The 21,230-nt window shown below is 32.6% G+C and overlaps 1 protein-coding gene across 2 annotated transcripts in view; it reads right to left on the reverse strand.

The window, feature by feature from the left end:
• MS (myosuppressin) overlaps positions 1 to 20,178 on the reverse strand; it is a 31,815-nt gene extending 11,637 nt beyond the window's left edge. The window contains exon 1 of one of the 2 annotated variants that reach the window (XM_073077482.1): positions 20,059 to 20,178. In XM_073077482.1, coding sequence (XP_072933583.1) covers positions 20,059 to 20,069 — 11 coding nt within the window. In that variant the 5' untranslated portion in view covers positions 20,070 to 20,178. Of the gene's footprint in view, positions 1 to 690; positions 1,038 to 20,058 lie in introns of those variants that run through there. The other variant, XM_073077481.1, reaches the window with a different exon arrangement.
• Positions 20,179 to 21,230: the final 1,052 nt, after the last annotated feature.

Consider the following 21,230-nt stretch of genomic DNA (forward strand, 5'->3'; position numbering starts at 1 on the left):
ATAAAGTCCGTACTGTGATAAAACATTAGTTATAGATACTATTAAAGGCAGAGCTTTCTGTGGTTTAATTGAGGTAACACCACTACAGTGAAGTAGAGGTAGACATGAGGTAGACTTATACGTAGCGTTCCGGTTTAGTCCTCAAGTGTATAAAGTTAGAGGTGGTTGAGTTCAGGTGATACTGTAATCCTATTTGGGGCTTGATTACAGATATCCATAAGCGGGAGGAATCATTTAAAATGTGGTGGACTATAAGCGCTTTTGTTTCTTTCATCGCATTAAAAGTACGTTTATTAAAAATTCCACCTTTGGACCTAGCATGAGTCCCACTCTGGGCCGCTTGTTACACATATTGACTACATTTATGCTTATTACCTATTTCTATACCAGGTGTATGTCAAATAAAATGTTAGTACTCACATACTAAATATATTTATGTAATTCTATTAAAATTTCAATACTACGGAACAAGGAAATAAATAGTTAGCTAGGTTCTTAACTTTCGACATTATCTATTCTCGATTTAAATACTTGACGTTTACTCGTATACAAATGATCTTTTCAAAATTTATTAACTAATTCAAATGTATGTGTATATTTGTTCAATATAAAATTAATTATCTAGCTGGATAGCGATATGAGATAGGAGATAAACTTAAACCCAAACTGTATTTTAAAACAATCCCTTACCGAATCATTGACATTAGTATCCACTACTTTCTACAAAAATCTGATGTATTAGTCCAAACTTCACATCCTTCATTTATCATTTTAGGCACAAAAAATAAAAAAATAACCCTTCTCACTACGAGCGTACTTAATAATAGTGATGGGCGTAACTATTTTTAGATATATCGACGGTTTTCACATTATCGATGTTTCACGAGCGACGCGTCGCGCGATCGGGAATCACTGGAGGCTGCGTCTGGACTCGCGTCAATTTATCTTAAGCGATCCTCTTTTAGGGATGCACTCGTTTATCGAAATTGGAATCTTGTAATTACGGCGCACGTGGTCCGACGTCTACCGTTTCCTTATGAGCTTTTGGTATAATACTCGTATATGAGCTTTTGAACATTTTGAGTCTGTTAGTAAGTTTTGAAGTTTGACGCTTGTATTGGATAATCGATTTCAAGAGTTGTGTAGATTGTGAAGATGAAATAAATTGATTTCTAAAAAATATAAATACCTTCTTATTTCGAACGGTTATATCAACAATTTGATTCGCAATTTATTTCGTTTTTGAATACGTAATCCGTAAAAAATGATTATGATTGTTATCTTTAAAGTATTACTGATAATAACTATCATATTAACTGAATTATCAACCAATGTAATATTTTCACGAGATATTTTAAAATTACATTTCACAAGTGTTTACAACTTTAACAAAAATTAAAAAATGGGCATAGAGACTATCGATACTCGATAAATGATGTCACTAGTACATGCGTACGTGCGAGTTCGCACGCAAATCTACGCACATTATAACTGTGCCGTATTGCAATTCAAGAACTAATCTCTAAATAGAGTTCTACTAGAAACAACTAACCATTAACTATCTTCAACCTTACTCCGTTGTGATAAGGCTCTGCAAAATGGTGCACTTGGCAGAACTCATCTTTAGTTAGTGTAATGGCGGATTAAGTGAAATGACTTTCAATTTTATTTGCCGGCAATAAAGTTTGAATTTGTTTGTTGCAATTCACTTATCACATACCGTCCCTGATTTAATATTACGGTTAAACATTGTCTAATGGTTTAAATAAAACTAGTGTTGTACGACACGACATACCTATTACGTCGTGTCGTATCACTCTGGATCAACAATTTTATAATAATTGTTTGTTTACGTACATATTGATACGCACTTTTTTTAATCAACTAGGGATTTGAATTTCTAAGGAAGAGGCATGCCTCTAAACTCTCTCTCTCTCTCTTCTAAGATGGATTCATAACAAAAACTATAATTGCTATTGGTCAATCAACTTAATTCATTTTAAAACAACTTCCAAATGTTACATAAGCAACAACGACAAAGGTTTTAAATGTAAACAGTAACAAAGTCTCATTTGTAGCAGAATTAGTTGGAAGTTCATTTGTACATTGCAAGTTAACCCTTAAATGCAGTTAGTGGTCTGCGCTGTCGACTAATTGACAAACGACGACTGAAATTAAAGACAATCTGTGTACTACTCGTATGTACATTTTACCTGTTTTACGATGTTTACTGACGTTCTTACAGATGCTAGTTACAATTGAAATGTCCGTGGAAATGTGTAGTATATTTCATTTACTAAGTACTTTAGATTATTTTCAAAAATACTAACCTCACTTAACCTACAAATCCTAACCTATCTAGTAAAACATTTAAGGTTTTTGAAGATCTGCGTGGCATAGCTTAAATTAAACTAGATGGACAGACATAAAAATGATTTCAAATTCTAAATTTCTACAAATTTATTCGTGTATATATGTTCATACATACACAGGTGTGTAATAAGTAGGTACTTATAACAAGTGGATATTTAAACACAACGTGCACTGCATTGACGCAGGTATGGCGTTGGTACCTCTGCCGTTGATCACAGGCGTTCTTCCACCATTTCATAAATAACCAAACTGAAAATGTCAAGCAAATGGTTCGTAGAATTATACGTCCACACTATTTTTACTTATTACAGAAAACTGCTAAATACAGATCCTTGAAATTTAAAACCCACTGTTAGTTTTTGCTTACTAACATTTAGTTTTTTTAGCGCAAGCTCTCATTAGTCTATAAAAAGTCTAAACCAATGCCATTGTAGAACTTGGTAATCTAACCCGTTAAACGCAGTCGTGTTTTGTAATTAATTGACAAACGGTGAGAGAAAATTGGATAATTCGTTTATTACGTTGTTCACTATTTGTGTCGTTGTAATGAGGCAAAAAGGTTATTCGAAACATTTTAATGGGATGTGCACGTTTATTTTGGGGTTAGATATCTTAAGATAAAACGAACGTTCTTCTTTCTTCTTTTAAAACAAAACAAACATAGGGACAGGAAAATTACTTCTAAACCTATAATTTAAACGAATAAGTTTTCGTTTATTTCGTTTATATTCGGTTCTGCAAAAACTTAAAAAATGACAAAAAGTGTCATTTTTTAAGTAAAGTTATTACTTCAAAATTTTGGTGTTGATGTTTTTTTCAAGTCATTGATTCTGAAAATATATTTTGATATTAGAATATTTCCTAAATTGAAGCTAAATTTTTTCTTTTAGTTTTGGAGTTAGGTACTCGTACAGTGATATTCGAGATAGCTAGATCTAACGATGTCTATAGTTGTAACACATCTATTATGAAAGTTTTTGTATTCAAAATTTTCTACGTAACTTTGTAAACCTACTTAAAAGTTGCAACGAACACGTTACAAGTTTTAACATAACACCCTTCTTTTCAATTTTAAACTATTCCACGATAGATAACTTATACCTACTTACGTAGAAAAGTTTTTATAGGTACTTAATAAAGCCATTTTTTCGAAAACAGAAGACATATTTTTATTTGTGATACGTATGATAGTGGATTTTTATATTTGAAAATAGGCTAGTCGTCAAAATAGTGAAGTCATAAACTTTATATAAGATTCTGTGCCATATAATGCCTACATCACAATATCACTCAGGTGTAGGGCTGCCACAATGTTTTTTGAAGTAAAATAAAATGTATCCCAAAAACATTGCTAAAATATGTTATTTTAGGAAAAATATTATCGATATGTTTTTTACAATATTTTTGATCGACCAATTTCTATATATTGGAAACCACTGCTCGTGAAGTGGATTCGGGGATAAGCCCCACAACAATCGAATTACTGTAGAAAATATAATACTTTTCGTACTTTACTATTTTTTTATAATATATGGTACAATTGAGTGAAATGTTATAATATTGGGTAAATATAATATATACTGGTGGCAACCCTATTCAGGCGCCCTGTACACGCGTAATGAAATATTCCCTTGCATAATATATGTATGAGTGAGGGCGACGCGGCATTAGTAAAAATTGTCTTATACTGAGTGCAGGATCTCTTTCTCTTAGGTAAATCTTATTTATAAACTTATAACGTAGTGTTCTATTACTAGTTGGAAATGAGATGAATAATAAATAAAAATATCTTTAAAGATAAAGGTCAATCAATTTTAAACTTCACTCTTACTATGAGTGTTGAGCGATAATTGTTAGTTTTTGGTAAAAATGAAAAGAGATGTCCTGAATTATAGAAATAATAGTTTTTGGAAATAGAACAATGTATTTCGATCGTTTTAGTTTTAATGTGACGTACCTATTCTGTTCCACTAAAATCCAAAAAGAAAATGGCAGATAAGTATGGCCATAATCTGAACAATAAAATACAGTTACTTATAAATTCTAACTTTTTAGGATAGGTATTTGTATTATCATTAAAATAGTTTTTGAATATAAGCATTTTGCCTTTAACAATACATCCTACAACATTATTACGTCACTCATATCGCGTCACTGAAAGCACTGCCAATCTATCACAGATATCATTTTTAACGAGCTCCATCTGATGTGACGGCAATTTTTAAATAATTGCCGGTCAGAAATATCAAAAACTTATATTTTACAAGCGCGACACGTTTAATATGTCACTCTTAATAGTCAGGTTCAGTATTTGTGAAATGTTGAAATTTAACCATGTTTTAGGTATCGTAGGCTAGAATTATGTAAGTGTGATTAATGAAATGAATCTACGTATGAACTTACTTTTTTTAAACTTTAAAAAATAAACTGAACAGAAGTTCGTAAAGTAATTAATTCATTTATTTTGTAGGACTGCGGCATTTACAATATTTGTAGCCGTCTACAGTTATTATTCTACAGTTAAATATATTTGAATTTGAATTTATTTTTTTCTATTTCTAAAAATAGCAGACAAAAACACCAAGTCAACGGAAGTGGGATTATTTCATAAAATATTTTGAATTTGCTTTCTAAATAGAAATACTGAAAAAACAACATCAAAATGTGAAGACAAAATACTCTAACAACGGTGGTCTTAAAAATGATTCCCGATTTTTAAAATCATACCCTACTTCCCACAAATACCCGCTACCCAGTAACCTGAGGGTCACTAGAACATCCATCCATCCATCAATCTTTGATACCGCTTTGAAACGTTACATAGTAACAGGTTTAATAGAGCCTCCATTCATATTTATTGATCATATTCATACCCATTGATCACGACAGGAGTTGAGCATTGTTTATTATCTATGAATTTTAAGCTATTATAATTTCCTTTATTTTTAGATGTGGTAATATCGGACCGCTCTCCTGACTCTGGCAATCTTGACTAATTATTTTTGTACATGACTTTTTATATTCGAAGTGGTTTGCCGTTTTTTTTCTTCTATTATTTATGTCAAAAAGTGTCATTATAAGTATTACTACCATCCGTGTACTTAATATTTTATGTTTAAGAACATTGTGAAGTTCCCTAAAAGCGCCTAGAGAAAGTGCATAAGGCGTATTTGTCAATTTTCGGAATATTATTATAGAAAGCGTAAAAAATCTCTTGCCTATATTAAGTTTCAAAAATTCCGTACCCAGTAGTGATACAACAAGCTTTGCAGCCAAGTAAATAAGTTTAGGTATTGCTTTTACTACAGAATTATTATAAAAGAAAAAATCCCCACTGCTTAAAAAAAGCGTATGTTATTCCCACAATTTAAACGTATCCAATGATACCTGATATGTTAAAATACTTCTAGCTCTTTAAGCTGGAGAGCGTGCCAAAGAATGAGGCATACATACATATTACCTTCCAGAGACGGATAAATAGATACAAAAACGTATATAGTAGAGTAATTCAGGTACACAATACACTAAGATCGAAGTAATGAAGTCAGACAGACACGTGATTGTAACAAATCGTCGGATATTTGCTGCCGTGCGCCGCATAGCAAACATAGTGGGGACGGCGCGGCGAAATTGATTTGTTTGCCGATTCGGATCGTGGCAGTCTCAACTATTGATCTTACTTACCGAATAGTGTAAGATTTGGTACGGTAATTAATGTTGTTTTATTCATATTTAAATTACATAACCACTAATTTTAAAAGGTTAATCAGAGTAAGTTTTTATGTCTCGCATGGAACGCAGCGAAGAAATTGCCTCAAGTAGGAGGACACTTTCATAGAGGTTTTTGGACCAAGGAGCAGTCACCATCAACTCACCCAAAATGGATGTTTCAAGCAGTCTTTAGCATCCATCCAACTTTCGACGTCTCATTTTGCAAACCAGTAAGCATTTACATTCTATATAACCCTTTAAATTCTGATTAGTCCGAAAATATATAACATCGACGTTACGCAAATATATACAAATGTAGGCATAACGCACCATTTCCATACCTTTCTACCTTCATATAAGGTATGTAGCGGAAAATTATAACTCGCAATGAAGCTCAACAGAGCGAAGATACTTTGTGGGCAAAAAACTCATATTATTTAAATGCAAATTCGCGTTTTACGTACTTGGGCAATTTGCTCCCAGGCCAGATTCGCTTAATTGCCACCAAACTTGATATGACACAGAATTTGCATCTCAAAGAAACATTTTTTAACTGGTTATTAAGTTTTGGCTCGTAATTTGACCAACCTGTCCAATCCTTGTCTGATAGGTACGTTTTAATTGGACCTGTTCAAAATGTGATGTGTGGTGTTCCAAAATAAAATTTAAAATAATCTTTTTTTTTAAGTTCTTGGGTAGTTCGAGTTGGGCATTTCAAATTCTTCTCAACTTGTTCAACAAGTTCTCATGTATTTTGGCTAACTTATCTGTTGGACTGTAACGTAACTTATAAGTGATCACTATTAAGAAAATTTTATGCTCATTTGGAGATTAAATTTCATAAAAGAAACAGTAAAAATGATCCACAAAAAACAACAAACCCTAAGTAATGCCGTCCATCTTGTAATCCCTAAGTACTTAGTTCGCTTCAAGATTTTATTGTCTGTGAACAGAGCGTTGTTTTGAACAAAGGTTTAATTAATAGAAATACAAAAGCGGTTTGTACTATTAACTTAGTTCGCGTGCAACTCATCACGTACACACAATTTATTAAGACCCTTACACCCATTAACCCGTTTGGTATTCGATGAACTAAGGTCTAGTTACCAGGTGCTTAGTTGCAAATTTTAATCGGTATAAGTCCTTACTCAGTTTTGAAAATTAAAAATATTTGTGAACTTATATGCAACTAGCTGACCCGGCAAACTTTGTATCGCCTCAAAATCTATTTATCAAATATATTTCATATAAAATATAGCCTATGTTACTCGTGGATAATGTAGCTTTCGAATGGTGGAAGATTTTTAAAATCGGTTCAGCAGTTTTTGAGTCTATTCATTATAATCAAACAAACAAACAAAGTTTTCCTCTTTATAATATTAGTATAGATAAACAAAAATGTTATAGGTACCTACAGAAATAACTTCGTCTTTATTATTATTTTCCGGCATAGGTTACACAATGTTATCTTTCACCGTATAAAGTAAGTGATAATTAATTTCTAATACGCACATAACTTTTAAAAAACAGCCTGGGAATAGAACCTCGGGCCCCTAATTGGGTAACCGAATTTCAACCACTAGGCTACGTACTACGTTCTTCTACGACTTTTCAAATATTATAAGTGGGGTTTAATTTTCATATTCACTATAATATTTGACTTAAACTTACACTTAAACACACCAAAACTTCTATATTACAAGATATTACAAAGCGGAGCTTTATCGGTGTCATTTACATGAATAGAGCATAAAGTTTACCAAGTCAAACATAATGCTCGCACTATACGTTTGATCTAAATGAATTTTACATGAGGTAAAGTTAAACACTCTAGATATATTGTAAGTTTCCGGTGACAAGATTTAATAGCGAGTGCGATATTATATTTCGTTACATGTGATCAAAGAAACAAAGGTATACAGTGTAAAATTAGTTATGAAATAAAATTAACTATTTATCAAACCTTAAGTCTTGAGCTTAATATAGCCGTCTCATAGAGATGAGGTTGAAGCTATTCTACGTAGGTACTATAATAAAATTGTGTGTAGCATTCATTGTGTGTGTGTGTGTGATGTTTTTGAAAATCGTACAAAATTTGTTTTCTACAGTCATAGAATTAGACACTAGGGTTCCCCGTGGACATTTGGAATCGTCTGCTATTGAATTAACATGCATTTTACAAAAAATATAATACGATTTATCCAATCAAATCCCGACTTGTTCCCACTTTTACCCAAAACAAATTTGCTAGGGTAATGCCATTTAATTTCAGTTACCCGTTTTAAATGGCAAGTTCGTTCGCCATTTACATATTTACGCGAAGTAATTAGCTGCAGTCGTGTCCCGGCATAATGCCCGCTAGCCACTATCCGTCACGCCGTGACATCTGTCAGTTTGCAATTTGGCTTTTTAATTAATTGCTAAGTTTTGCGATGTTTCGCTAGCGGCTGGGGTGAGATTTTTGTCTTGCTTTTATTGTAATATCTGCATTTTGTTGTTGTAATACCCGTAGTGGATACAACAAACCTTCGTGAGCTCGTTACTGTCCCACTAGTCAGTCATATCAACTTACTGAGAAGCTTTAAAGCCACAACCTGATCAAATGCGAATAGGTAAACTAAAATCTTTGAAATGCTTTTTCATAATTCATAATTCTTTATTTGCATATAATAAGGATAACAAAAGTTCTTAAAGCTGCAAATCGTCTCTCATTCTGCTTTAAGATTCTTTATTTAAGAACTCTTAGACTATCAGACGTTTGAGCTTCGTCAAAGTGTTACTTCACTGTTATAACCAGTGATAAATAATTTATATTGCGTGCCTCGGATTCAAGCCTCGGACACTTCGATTTAAAAGCTGAGTTTTAACCACTTAGTTTGCAGCCTTGAGTATCAATCCACATTTGAACTTGAAAAAAAACATTTTTGAAAGAAGATACTGAGTATATTTTACTTTCTACAGATATATTTTTTTTAATTCATCTTTTTTATAGATTATATATATTATAGATTTGAGAACCGCGATACCGACTTTTCTATATTAATTACTTAGTGAAATTCTTACCTTTACTCTAGGTTTTCGGTACAATACAATGAACATTTATAGGAATGTAGCTCTCAACTTAGTTTAATTCCGAAATAATAAGTTTTTGCGGACAATTTTTCGTTTACTTAAATAAGAATAATAATAAAGATTTCTTTTTAATCTCTATTTATTAGCAGCTAAACATGAAGCTTAAAAAAATATTTAATCTATATTATATCAGTCAGTGAAGTCGTTTTTGCGTTTTAGTAAAAGGCTGTGGATGCTGGCTGACTTACGACGGCCATCTTAGTCCTCGAAAGTGGCAACAAAGTACAACCTCAGTGACCTCTTACCATCAGGTAGGTACATTTATTTATTATACGAATAACTGCAATTCTGGAGCACCCTAAAGATTCCTACAGTCGCTAAAAAAGAAATAGGTATTTCTTTATGTACATTATTTTATACTGTAGTATTTGTACAATAACTCTATATATCTTTATACCACGGCTATATCCATTTTGTCTCGGTATCAAAGATAAAGGACGAAGAAATTAAAACTAATGAGAATTTTCAATTTCTACAAGATCAAAAGGTCAAAGCGATCTGGATGGGAATAAAAGACAATTATTATCCGAACTAAAACAAACACTGGAAAAATTAAAAGGAATAGATGTCGAAGATGTAAATGAGTATTGTTTAAGAAAAGTTTTAAGATTAACGGAGATATTGAATGAAATGATAGTTGAATGATAGGGTATTACAGTTTTTATCGGATTGCAGAGGGTGATGTTTTTCGAGCGTATGTTTGTATATCTCATTCTTTGGCACGCCCTGCAGCCAAAATAGTTTGACGGATTATCATATATGAGATGGATTTCTTAATTGTGGGAGGCTGTTTTGTTAAGCAGTTGCACTTTGATTATATAATAATTCTGTAGTCTTTTTAAAAATTTTCGTTTTAATTGTAATAGAAATATTTACCCTCGTCTCGTTTTTTTGTAACATCTCACCCATGATTGTTCTTACCCATGAGAGTAAGAAAAAACCTCTCAAGTAAAAAGTTTAAACTCAAAATGAAGCCGAAAATCTCAAAATCAGAACGCAGTTGCAACATCAACGTTGTTTTTTTGCTATCACTAAATAATGTGATGGGAACGACACAGTTCCAAAACAAATTCTTATCTTCTTATTTTGTAATTTAGGGACAGAAGTCACAAGTTTATTATACTTTCGAGGCCGAAAATTTCTAAAATTTCGTGTCTCAAATAATACCGAACATAAAATTTACTTTACCGCGGACTTACCTAATACCAAGTGAAGTAAAGGTCCAATTGGCCCTAAGTTTAAATTCCAATTTAATTCCAGCGAGAAAATAAGCGACCCGAACAAATATGTACACCGGTGGAAATAATTAAATACGTTATTAACTGTTTATTCTGCAAGATTGTGGGAGTCCCTAAGGAAATCCCTTATGATTGGTTATTTCAATTCGAAATATTGTAGCGAGTAGATTGATTGTTTTTTGAAAAGGTGTGTTTTTGATCCTAGTATTTTCTATGTTCGAGCAATGCATGTTACATTGAAACGTTTGCACACGTGATTGAAGTGAAGTGAACTATATTCCTGAACGTAGATAAAAAGTATTATACTTCAATATCAATACATCGAAGTACTGTTATTTACCAGTCACAAAGAGAGAATGGACGTAGAGATTTTTTCTCCATGAGCCTACTGGTGCAACGTGGTCGAGTTAGCTCTATTTTTCCATTTTTGGAAATGGACTAAGTGTCTAGATAAGAGACATAAAAAGGCAGACGCCAAGACTCATTCGTTTATGAAAAGTTATTTTAATGAATGGGTATGTTGGGAGTTTTTTTAATAATTTAGTATAAACAACATTAATATTAAAATACCAGATCAAACACAATGAGGCCAAAGCTTTTTTATTCATTAGGACTGAAACAGATTCGTATTTTCTTTATTTTGTTTACTATAGCCACAAAACTTTTGGTCCCAAAACAAAATGTGATGTAATTTAATTTATGCTATTAATATTAATTTCATTCTTAAGTAAAAGATTAAACGCTTCTATACTTATAAGTGACATCATTACCGAAACACCCAGATCCTGAACAGACACTCTTCATTTCATTACTAGCCCGTCTAACTACAAACCCTTCGCATTATAAACCGGTTAAAATGGCCGACTGCACCACTCCAGTAACTACAGAATTTAAAATTTTACGTCCAATTTATATAACAAAACAACGCTATTACAGCACCCCATTCAAATAACGTAGCGTTACGAGAATCACCAAATTAGGCGTTAATGAAATAGCTAAGCGCGGAATTATTTAGCCGTTCCAGATAGCCAGTTTTGTTCAAACAAGGCCCTATCCCTAAACAAGGAATAAGTGTTGTTATCACGATGGCGAATTAGGATAGATAGAATTAAATAACGTTCTGGAATGCTAGAGAACAGAATTTTACGGTGAGGCTGCGTGTTTCTTTTCTTTAAATATAGAATGAAGTAGAAAGTATGGCACTCATGCAGAGTAGCGATAGCCTAGTGGTTAAGAAACTCGGCCTATCGACCGAGGGGTCCGAGGTTCAAATCTCACGCACGTAAGTCTGATTTTCCATTGTTATGTGCATATTAGAAATTAATAATTACTGAAATTAATTAAACGGTGAAGGAAAATATCATAAAGTAACCTGCACATCTCAGATTTATAAAAAATATCTCAAAGGTATGTGAAGTCTGCCAACACGCACTTGGCCAGCGCTGTGGACTATGGACTAATTCCTCTCACTCTGAGAAGAGACCCGTGCCCAGCAGTGGAACAATAATGGGTTGATGATGACGCTCATGCTAAATTCCTTGTGATGCTACTGCTTCCCATCAATATTTGTTACCAACGTCACATGGGACTAGAATTCTATATAAACTCGGCCACATTTGCATCGCTACCTCTGAGTACTGCGTCTTTCTCTTACTTTTCGAAATAAAAAGACTTCATGACTGTCGAATTTCATGAAGATTAGTAATTTGTTTATCATTTATAAATAACAGTACCCACTCGTGTGCTTACTACGTTAAGCTGCCCACGGCGACAGACCACGTCACAATCAGTGAATATCAGTTTTATTTCTCGTCATTCATATCCTTCCGAAATACTGCAATTTCGTAGTTACGTCAATTTGTATCTTTGACGTTCCCGCCTACGGGCTTATCATAAACAAACTTTTGTTTTTTTATTTTTTCATGTTTTGTTAAACGATATTATACTCGTACGTACGATATTGTTGTACGTCCTATTAAATATTTTTTATGTATTGTTGAATTATTTTACATTTTTTAACTTTTTTATTTCTTTTTATTCTAATTATTTTGTATAATTATAATTGTACATTTTATTTTAATATTTTAATTCTACCCATCCTTATTGCATCATGATGTTTATTACAGGTTTTATTCACTTGTGGAGGAGTGAGTACCTAGTAGTGGGGCATAAAACTACAACTCATGTCTAAAAGGCAGTAGGTTCCGGGTTCAGTCTCGGGTCATGCAAATATCTAAATGATTAATTTAGACTTCTGTTCTGGTCTTAACATTTATTTGTATCTCTACAATGCATCCATGCCACAGGTAACCTACTGAGTTGTCCCTGTAGCTCCGGGACCAGAATAGGACTACGGTATCCCCTGCCTGTCGTAAGAGGCGACTAATTGGGGGCTCCAGGGTTGCGGGCGGTGAGAGTGGGAGGGGGAGGGGGTTTAGTGCGGTAAGAATCCCACATAACCCTGTGCCGCTCCCACGGCACCGGGTACCCTTTTGAAGGTTTCCCCCACGTCAACAAAAAAAAGGTAACCTACTGGGTATAGAACTCTGTGCACTAAGACTTGTAGTCTTGTACAAATCCTGTACCAAAACCTTAACGAGACATTGTTAAACAAGAAAACTTTAGGTGCAACTATTTAGTACTGAGAAGTTACAAGTTACTAGAAAGTCACAGACCCCAAATTCTTGTCATATTTAAATTATCCAACAACCAAGATGCTTACTATAAAATGTAGACATTTCTTAAATAGTAATTAAAAAGACAATTATTACCAAATTACAACTTATTTGGTCCAGGCGTTGAATTGGCTGTGACAGACAGACGGACAGACACGAGTGTTCATATTAGGATTCCAATTTTTATTTTTGTTTCGTAGGAAACTCCAAAATAGTGTTTGTAACTCTAAATGTACTTTAGAAACTAGTATCATATTTTTACTTTATAATCCTTATATTACTTAGGTTTTTTACAAGTTAATTTATATACTAGTAACTTAATTCTATCTAAACTAGACTTCACAAGAGAAAGAGGTTTGGCGGTGGTGCCGCCGGAGTTAATTATAAAGGATTCTGTCACCTTTACTCATAAGTAATATATTAGATATACATTTTATCTTCTGGGTGCGAATATTTTCATATATCCGTAGCACCCATAAAAATGTGTGTCTGTGTGTGGCGCCATGAGTTTGAGTATTATTTATCATTTAACCAGTTAAGTTTTTTGAAAATATTTCATCTTAAGTACAAATATACAAAAGTATAAAATTATTGATTGTGTTCGCACAAATGTACGTAAGGAAATAAGTTAGTCGGTCGTAACCTCATTGTACCCTTCGAAAGTTAAGTTACCTATCCCTAAACCTTAAGGTAATTATTCACCTTCAAAACAAGAACTAACTAAAATTAGAGGAAACTTGTAATTTATTCCCGCAGAACTCAGACACTTGCCTCTGCCAGTAGCACGGACTACGTAAATAAACAAAATGTTATTTAATAGAGATTTCCTTTGTAAATTATGAAACAAGAAATTAATGAAGGTAAATACCATGGCATTTTTAAAAATCGGTTCGTTGGGACCTTTTTAGTCGGGGTTTACATACACACATATCGTCACTGGTAAGGCTAAAAGGCTAACACGCAAAGAAGCCTCTTTGTATAGTATATAGGTAGTTTGTTACATAAATGTTCAGACGTGTTCAGTTAAGACGCTTTCTTTACTCTGCTGTAAAAAAAACTTGGCTGTCACATTAGCATATATCTATATCCTAATATTAATCATTATTTATTCATCATCATTACATTTAATGTTTACAAGAAAACTATTTCATTAGAATAATAATGATGTTTAAAGACTTTATAACATTCTGGCTACATTAGAAGCCTTGATTTCTATTTGTTATGCTTTGTTCGCTTATTTGTTATGCTGTTTTGATAGCATTTTTGTTCCGGGTGACATATTTTACGTGTTTTTTTTTACAAATTACATTATATTTAATTGGTTTAAGTCATTTATTCTAAAAGCAGTCTCTATAAAAATTGAGGAAACAGTCAAACACTTAATGATAACCATTAACTAACCAACTGCTAAATGAATAAAACCAAAGCTCTTATAGCCAAGTTATTTCAATACTTAAATATCAAACAGACTCTACTTCTGTTAATCATCTTTGAGGAGTGGAGTTTCCATATTAAAATAGTTCCGGAATAGCTTTGTTCTCGTAAAACTAGTCCGACTCTACATGACCACCTCTCATAACTTTTACAATTTTTACTAGCTTAGCTCCATTTCTGCAGTTTAATAAACTCATTTGAGGTTTAAAAATAGCTTTATTTATATATATTAGAACTTCTTATACTTAGTAGTGTATACTTAAAGTACTGTATATACTTAGGTTTTTCTACTGAGTAGAGATTAAGTACTTCATTTATGAAATATTTGTTTTAATCTAAAGAAAATATAATAAAAACTTTGCTTTTCTGATTTTAAATATTTTTCTGTTTTTATATAATAAATTTAGCAAAGCATGTCGTCCACCAAAGAAAAATGTATGTTTTTCTCATCCTATGATGTCGGTGTGGTGTCTGGACTAAACAGTCTCAATTTATCGGCAAAAAGATCATGCTACGAATATATATAATTAATATATAGGTAATATTTCTGGCGGAGTCCACTGCTACGGGATAGAAATAATATATGGCCGTGCTTCCGCAGTTGAACCACATAGGTCTCTACCGCCTTAAGAAATAGAAGAATTATACAATAAAGTTATAAATACATATCCCCAGTTAGCCTATGAGAGTATTACGGTGTAGATACTGGTATAATACTCTTACAACGTCTAGTGCCGCCTTTACGCTTATACGATTACTAACATGATATGTTTATATGAAATTTTCTATCCTTTACGTACCCAAAGGATTTTTACCTTTATACGAACACCGGATAACGCAATACAGAAGTATATGGGATTTCCGAGCGTTAGTGAAACATTACTTTTTCTTATAACACGATTTAATACCATGTATACTATTCGTGTATGGTGCACTTCTAAATATCACGTTTTTACTGAATTATGCTCATTATGTAGACTATAACCTTTTAGAAATAAATAGAAACACAAAATAAATATGTGTACTTTTCTTTTTGTTTTTGTAACTTTCGTGTAGGTTTTTGAAATTTTCGCCTATTTTTGGCCACATTGTTTGTCGTCGAAAATATTCAAACAAATTTGAACGAGATATGGTCGTTCATAAGTAGGAATATAAAAAAATCATACTAAGTAACATAAAATGCTAAATATAGCCGATTCTAAAAAAGTTACAAATGGTTCGAAGTGAAAAATAAAAAGGCCAAGGTTCAGTGTGAACACAGCCTAAGACATAAAACAGGGTAAATCTGTTCTTGCTAATGTAACGATTCAACAGGTGTTTGTTCGGCGGCTAGAGCCGGTTTTATCCGGATTTGTCCGGAATTTAACGGCCTTAGCCGTGAGTGACAACTGCTCCATTGAAAAACACTTTTCTTACGTTTCTTGATTCTCCTTAAACGTAATACACGTTACAAACGATTTCAAATTAACAGCTATTATTATTAATTCATTATTTTTAGGATCCATTTATTACGATTACGATTTCATAGTGTCAAAGAGTAGGGTTAGAACTAACAAAGGAAATAAAGATATTGTATTAATAATAAATTTCAGTTATAATCGGTTGAAATATAAGTGTGTTTATTATATTCATCAACAACCCATTACTGTCCCACTGCTGGGCACGGGTCACCTCTCAGAATGAGAAGGATTAGGCCATAGTCCACCGCGCTGGCCAAGTGTGTATTGTTGGACTTCACATACCTTTGAGATTTTTTTTTTGTAAATCTCTCAGGTATGCAGTTCCTTCACCGTTTAGCAAGTGATAATTAATTTCTAATACTCACATAACTTGGAAAAATCAGAGGTGCGTGTCTGGGATTTGAATATATTATTATATTACTATAGGTATATTAATATGTGTGTCATTGCATTCAATAAAGATATGGCAATAGAGCCTTGCCGGAAATCGAACCTAGAACACTTACGGAGATTGAAATGCGCTACATTTTATGATAGCTGATTTGATAATGGAATGATTTTGATACCTTTAGGTATCATCTTTTATTTCTCGTAAGTTCATTGAAATTAGAAAGTTTCTCTGTCAGAATTTAAAGCCATGAACCGCCTCGGGGGAAGGTGTCTAATATAAAAACTGGTAACTTAAGAAATTTGACGCAAAAATACCTTTTGTGTAGAACGTCGACTTCTTGTCATGTTATGAGATATTTTTAGACTTGCCTTAAAATAATATTCTAAGAAAAAGGAAAAAGAAGTACGTTTTCCTTTAATGTCTGGTGTTTGGGTAACGTAATAATAAATATCAAGAAATACAGGCGACTATTTGACATTTCGTAGTGAAGTACCGTGATGAAGTAATATCACTATGATGATGAACATGATAACTATATCATGTTTAATCACATGTAATGGTCAAAATTAGTCCTTATACTTTTAGTAGATGTAGATTGTTAGGTAAAAATATCATTTTTTGCTACATTTGTTAAAATGTTTAATTATTATTGATAATCATTTTTGATTTTAGGTTCAACAGAATATATAGATGTATGATCATGTTTTCTATTATTTTTATTAAATTATGTATTTATTTAGAAATTAATATTACCACATGTAACGCTAAAGGAAAACATATTATAGGAACCTAAAATTAAGTTAAACAAGTTTTCAAAAGTATTTGAAGCCTACCAGTTGGACATACTCGTAGCAAGCGTGTTGGTCTAAGATCTAAATTTTGGGAGAATAATGAATTTAAGATGTTATATTATTAACCAATTTTTAAGGCTCTACAATTTATAATCATGATAATGTATGTCTTAACCTATTTTAGTACCCAACAGTGGGACAGTATAGTACATTAACGATGTACTTTTTAGCAGACATAACGAATTAGTACGATCCTTAACCTTTTCGGTTTATTTTATCGCTAGACCGATGTTATTCTACTTAAACCAACCCTTTTCTGTTCGAACGCATCCTTTTTAACCTTTTTATTTTGCCTCGGCCTTTCCCTTTCTTTCAAACCATTGTAAGTAAGTCACGTAAAAAGTTTATAATATAATCGTTAAGTTGGTAACTTAGTTGTAAACAGCTATTGGCAATGTTGTCCTGTTTTTATATCCTTTATTGATGTAATCGTATTTATGTACGAATGTTTGTCGTTTTTCTGTTTTGTTCTTCACTTTGTTTTATTTAAGGCTCTCGTATCAGAACGGGTCGTGGCAAAATAAAATAATATTGTTTTATATCATGTATGCGAACGTATTCTAAGGACCGCGCAAATACGGACTGTTCTTGTTAACATTTTTGTAGAAAAATATGACTTTGACCGATACAACACGAGTGTCTGTAGGTAAAAAGGGGCCTAATACCTCACTGCAATATTTTTTATGGTAGTGACACATTCCATAATCAAAAATGTAAATTAAAGTAACTTTAATAACGTCTTTACTTATTTTAAATACTTTTCCAAGTCAAATAACACTCACGTTATACATTTGAAATTGTATTTTTGTTTGAAATATAAAAATGAAGAATAAGTTTTAAAAAGTAATAAAAATAACAAAAACTGATTTTCCTTGACAAATACTGTTCTAAATTTCTAAATATAAAGAATTGTAGAATCCTGTACAATCCAAAAATACGTTTTTTAAATGTTTTTTGATTACATTGGTCAAACTAGAGATAAAAGCTGTTACAACGACTATTTGGCAGAGTGACGTCGGCTACATTTCTCGCCGTTAATTACATTCCATTCCCAATCTTTCCAACAATGCTATTAAGTTTAGAAGTTAAGTGTACGTTTGTGTAGCTGTTTTTTTTATTTTATTTTTGGGATTTTGTGCGTTTGGTGACATTAAATCATGTAAATAGTTTTATTTATTTAATGGTATTCGAGGTGTCCCAAAAATATTAAAGTTTGGAAAATCCAAAAGTGCACGACTCATAATGCTCATTTAATTATGAAATATAAAAAAAAAAATATGAGTCGTGCAAAATAAAAAGAAAAAAAGAAAAAAATAATAAAAAATTTAAAAAAGACAGCTGTACTAGGAAAGTGATGCACAGGCGCCCCTGGTGGAATAAAATGTACATAATATCTATAGATATAGATATATCACCATCCATGTTAATTTTACATGGATATATATAGATATACAGTCTTGTAGTTTTCGTTTTTTATTAATTGCAATTAAACGACACTGAATTAATTAATCACCCGCATTCAGTGACCTACAATCGTCGATTAGAATTAAAAAAAAAAAAAAATTACTCAAATGATGGATTTTTTCACAAGTTACAGGTTTCACACATGACGGACAGGAAATTTTTTTGACCTATTTTGGTGTTTTTTTCCAATTCTATTGCAGTAAATCAATTTTTAAAAAGTATGGATTTAGTCTCCATTAATTTATCTCGACAATAGTATGCAAAATATCTTGATTCCGTGAACTATCAAGGCTATAATAATAAAAATAGCCGCCAAAATGAAGCGAAAAACATTTTTCGATCGTAAAGCACTCTCTGATGCTTCGCATCATGAGTCGTGCAAAATACCATAAATTAAAATAAAAAACGCGTCACGATTGTATGGTTAAAAATGCTATAATAATTTATATAATAAAAATAATATAATTATTATTTTTACTCATGGTGCATTGATACATAGTTTTAATAGTTATTTTTATCAAGTATATCACTTGATTAAAAAGCACCTTTTTGTGGTAAATATATCTTTTTTGTTATTTGATAACACAATGTTAATGTTAAATTAAGGACTATTAATTTATGTTGAACTTCCGCTTTTCTTTAACTTGTTATAAACTTTAGAAAATTATAATTTACGAACAAAGGAAATTAGTCGATATTTTTCGTCAAGTAACCACTATAAAGATTTTCTTATGAATGTCCCATTCTTAAAGTACTTTAATTACAAAACTCCGAAGATTCCGTTCAAGTTAAAGTATCTCATATAATATCAAAGTAATTGTAACAACTTTTCAACTTTATAAAGCGTTGAAGTTTAGAAAATTGAAGGTGCGGTTTTTTAGTATCGGATATCAGCGGATCGCAGTGAAGAAATATCGTAAGGTCGTTTTATAGTTCTGATTTAAATTGTATGCAACAAGTGTATCACGTTTGCAAGTAATTCAAACTTTTATCTGTTTCGTTAACAAAGCGAATCGTTTCAAAGAATATTTTAAATATGTATTTTCTTCTTATATTATTTTTAAAATAAACTATTCACGTAAAAGGATATTTGACATAAACATTTTGAAACATGTTAATATGTTAATAACTATTAAAATTAATTTTGTTGTAAGAAACTAAACAAAGTACATAATATGTAAAATTCCGGTATAGGTATAAGCTGCTTTAAAGTATTAAAATAATCCAAATTCGCTGTCCATATAAATATTATCCGTCGATATATAACCGCACAAACAGTCAAACCAAAAAATATTAAAAAAAAAAACATGTTAAAAAAGTCGGACTTACCCGAGAGCCATTGCTAAGTTCGTTTCGTGCTACGGTGCGTTACGGCGTTGCTACGAATGTGCCTCCGTAGCTCCGTAGCGGGCTTTATATTGGGCCGAGCGCCGCCCCACGCGCTACGGCCCGCCCAATGCATACTGACGACGTTCCCTGATTGTGATTTATTGTTATTTTTCTTTGATTTTTTTATTACGATACCAGATTTAAGGGTGTTGTTCTTGATAAGTCAGATCTCTTGAAGGGCTTAGAATGGAAAGTTGTTTTATTAAGGCATTTACGGAACTCCTCGCCTAATAAGTTATTTTGGGACATTGCAAAAAGGAAATACTTACATTTGAAAAATAATTTGCAAATGTACTCGTATTTTAGATTATCGTAGAAGCAGTGATAGCCTAGTGATTAAGAAACACGGCCTCTCGATCGAGGGGTCCAAACTTCAAACCTGCATACCTGAGATATTTATAAAAGAAAAAAATCTCAAAAGGTACGTGAAGTTTACCAATACGTACTTGGCCAGCGCGGTGGACTGTGGCCTAATCCTTCTCATTATGAGAGGAGACCCGTGCCCAGCAGTGGGACAATAATAGGTTGTTGATGATTGATGACTCGTATTTTGTTTATTTTAACTAGCTATAGTGGTAGTATCGGTAATTTCGTTACATTCATTTCGGTTTATATTGTTGGAGTTTAAGATCCGTAATCAAATACAAAACGTTTGAGAATTATTTACAACCGTAAAAAATATTTGTATAGCAGTATAATAGGAAGAGAAGAATTAGTATTGGTATGATATTATGGTGGTAACTATCGTCTATATGTTACAGAAGTAGCAGACGAGCATAGAGTCCACCTGATGGTAAGTGACTGCCGGCTATGGACATCTATAATCAACCCCAGATAGGATTAGATATTCCCACCTGAGGTCGGCCACAAATGCGCCGCTACCCCCGAGGACTAAGCTGGAAGGCCTCGGCAAAGCCTGTCTCCCTTACCACACCCTTCAAACCGGAACACAACAGCGCCTTACACTGCTATTATTAGGTAGAAATCGGTGTGGCGGTGGTATCGCCAGATTCGAACCACAAAGGGGTAGAGCCACTTTCATATAACATTGTAATGAAAAGATGTGTTATAGAGTTTCTTTCGCCGTTTCTTTTCTGTAACCAAGCACCCTG

Source organism: Epargyreus clarus, unplaced genomic scaffold (assembly GCF_041222505.1).
Source record: "Epargyreus clarus isolate Ecla_fem2 unplaced genomic scaffold, WU_Ecla_fem_2.2 ptg000010l, whole genome shotgun sequence".
In the NCBI taxonomy this organism is placed as follows: Eukaryota; Metazoa; Arthropoda; class Insecta; order Lepidoptera; family Hesperiidae; genus Epargyreus; species Epargyreus clarus.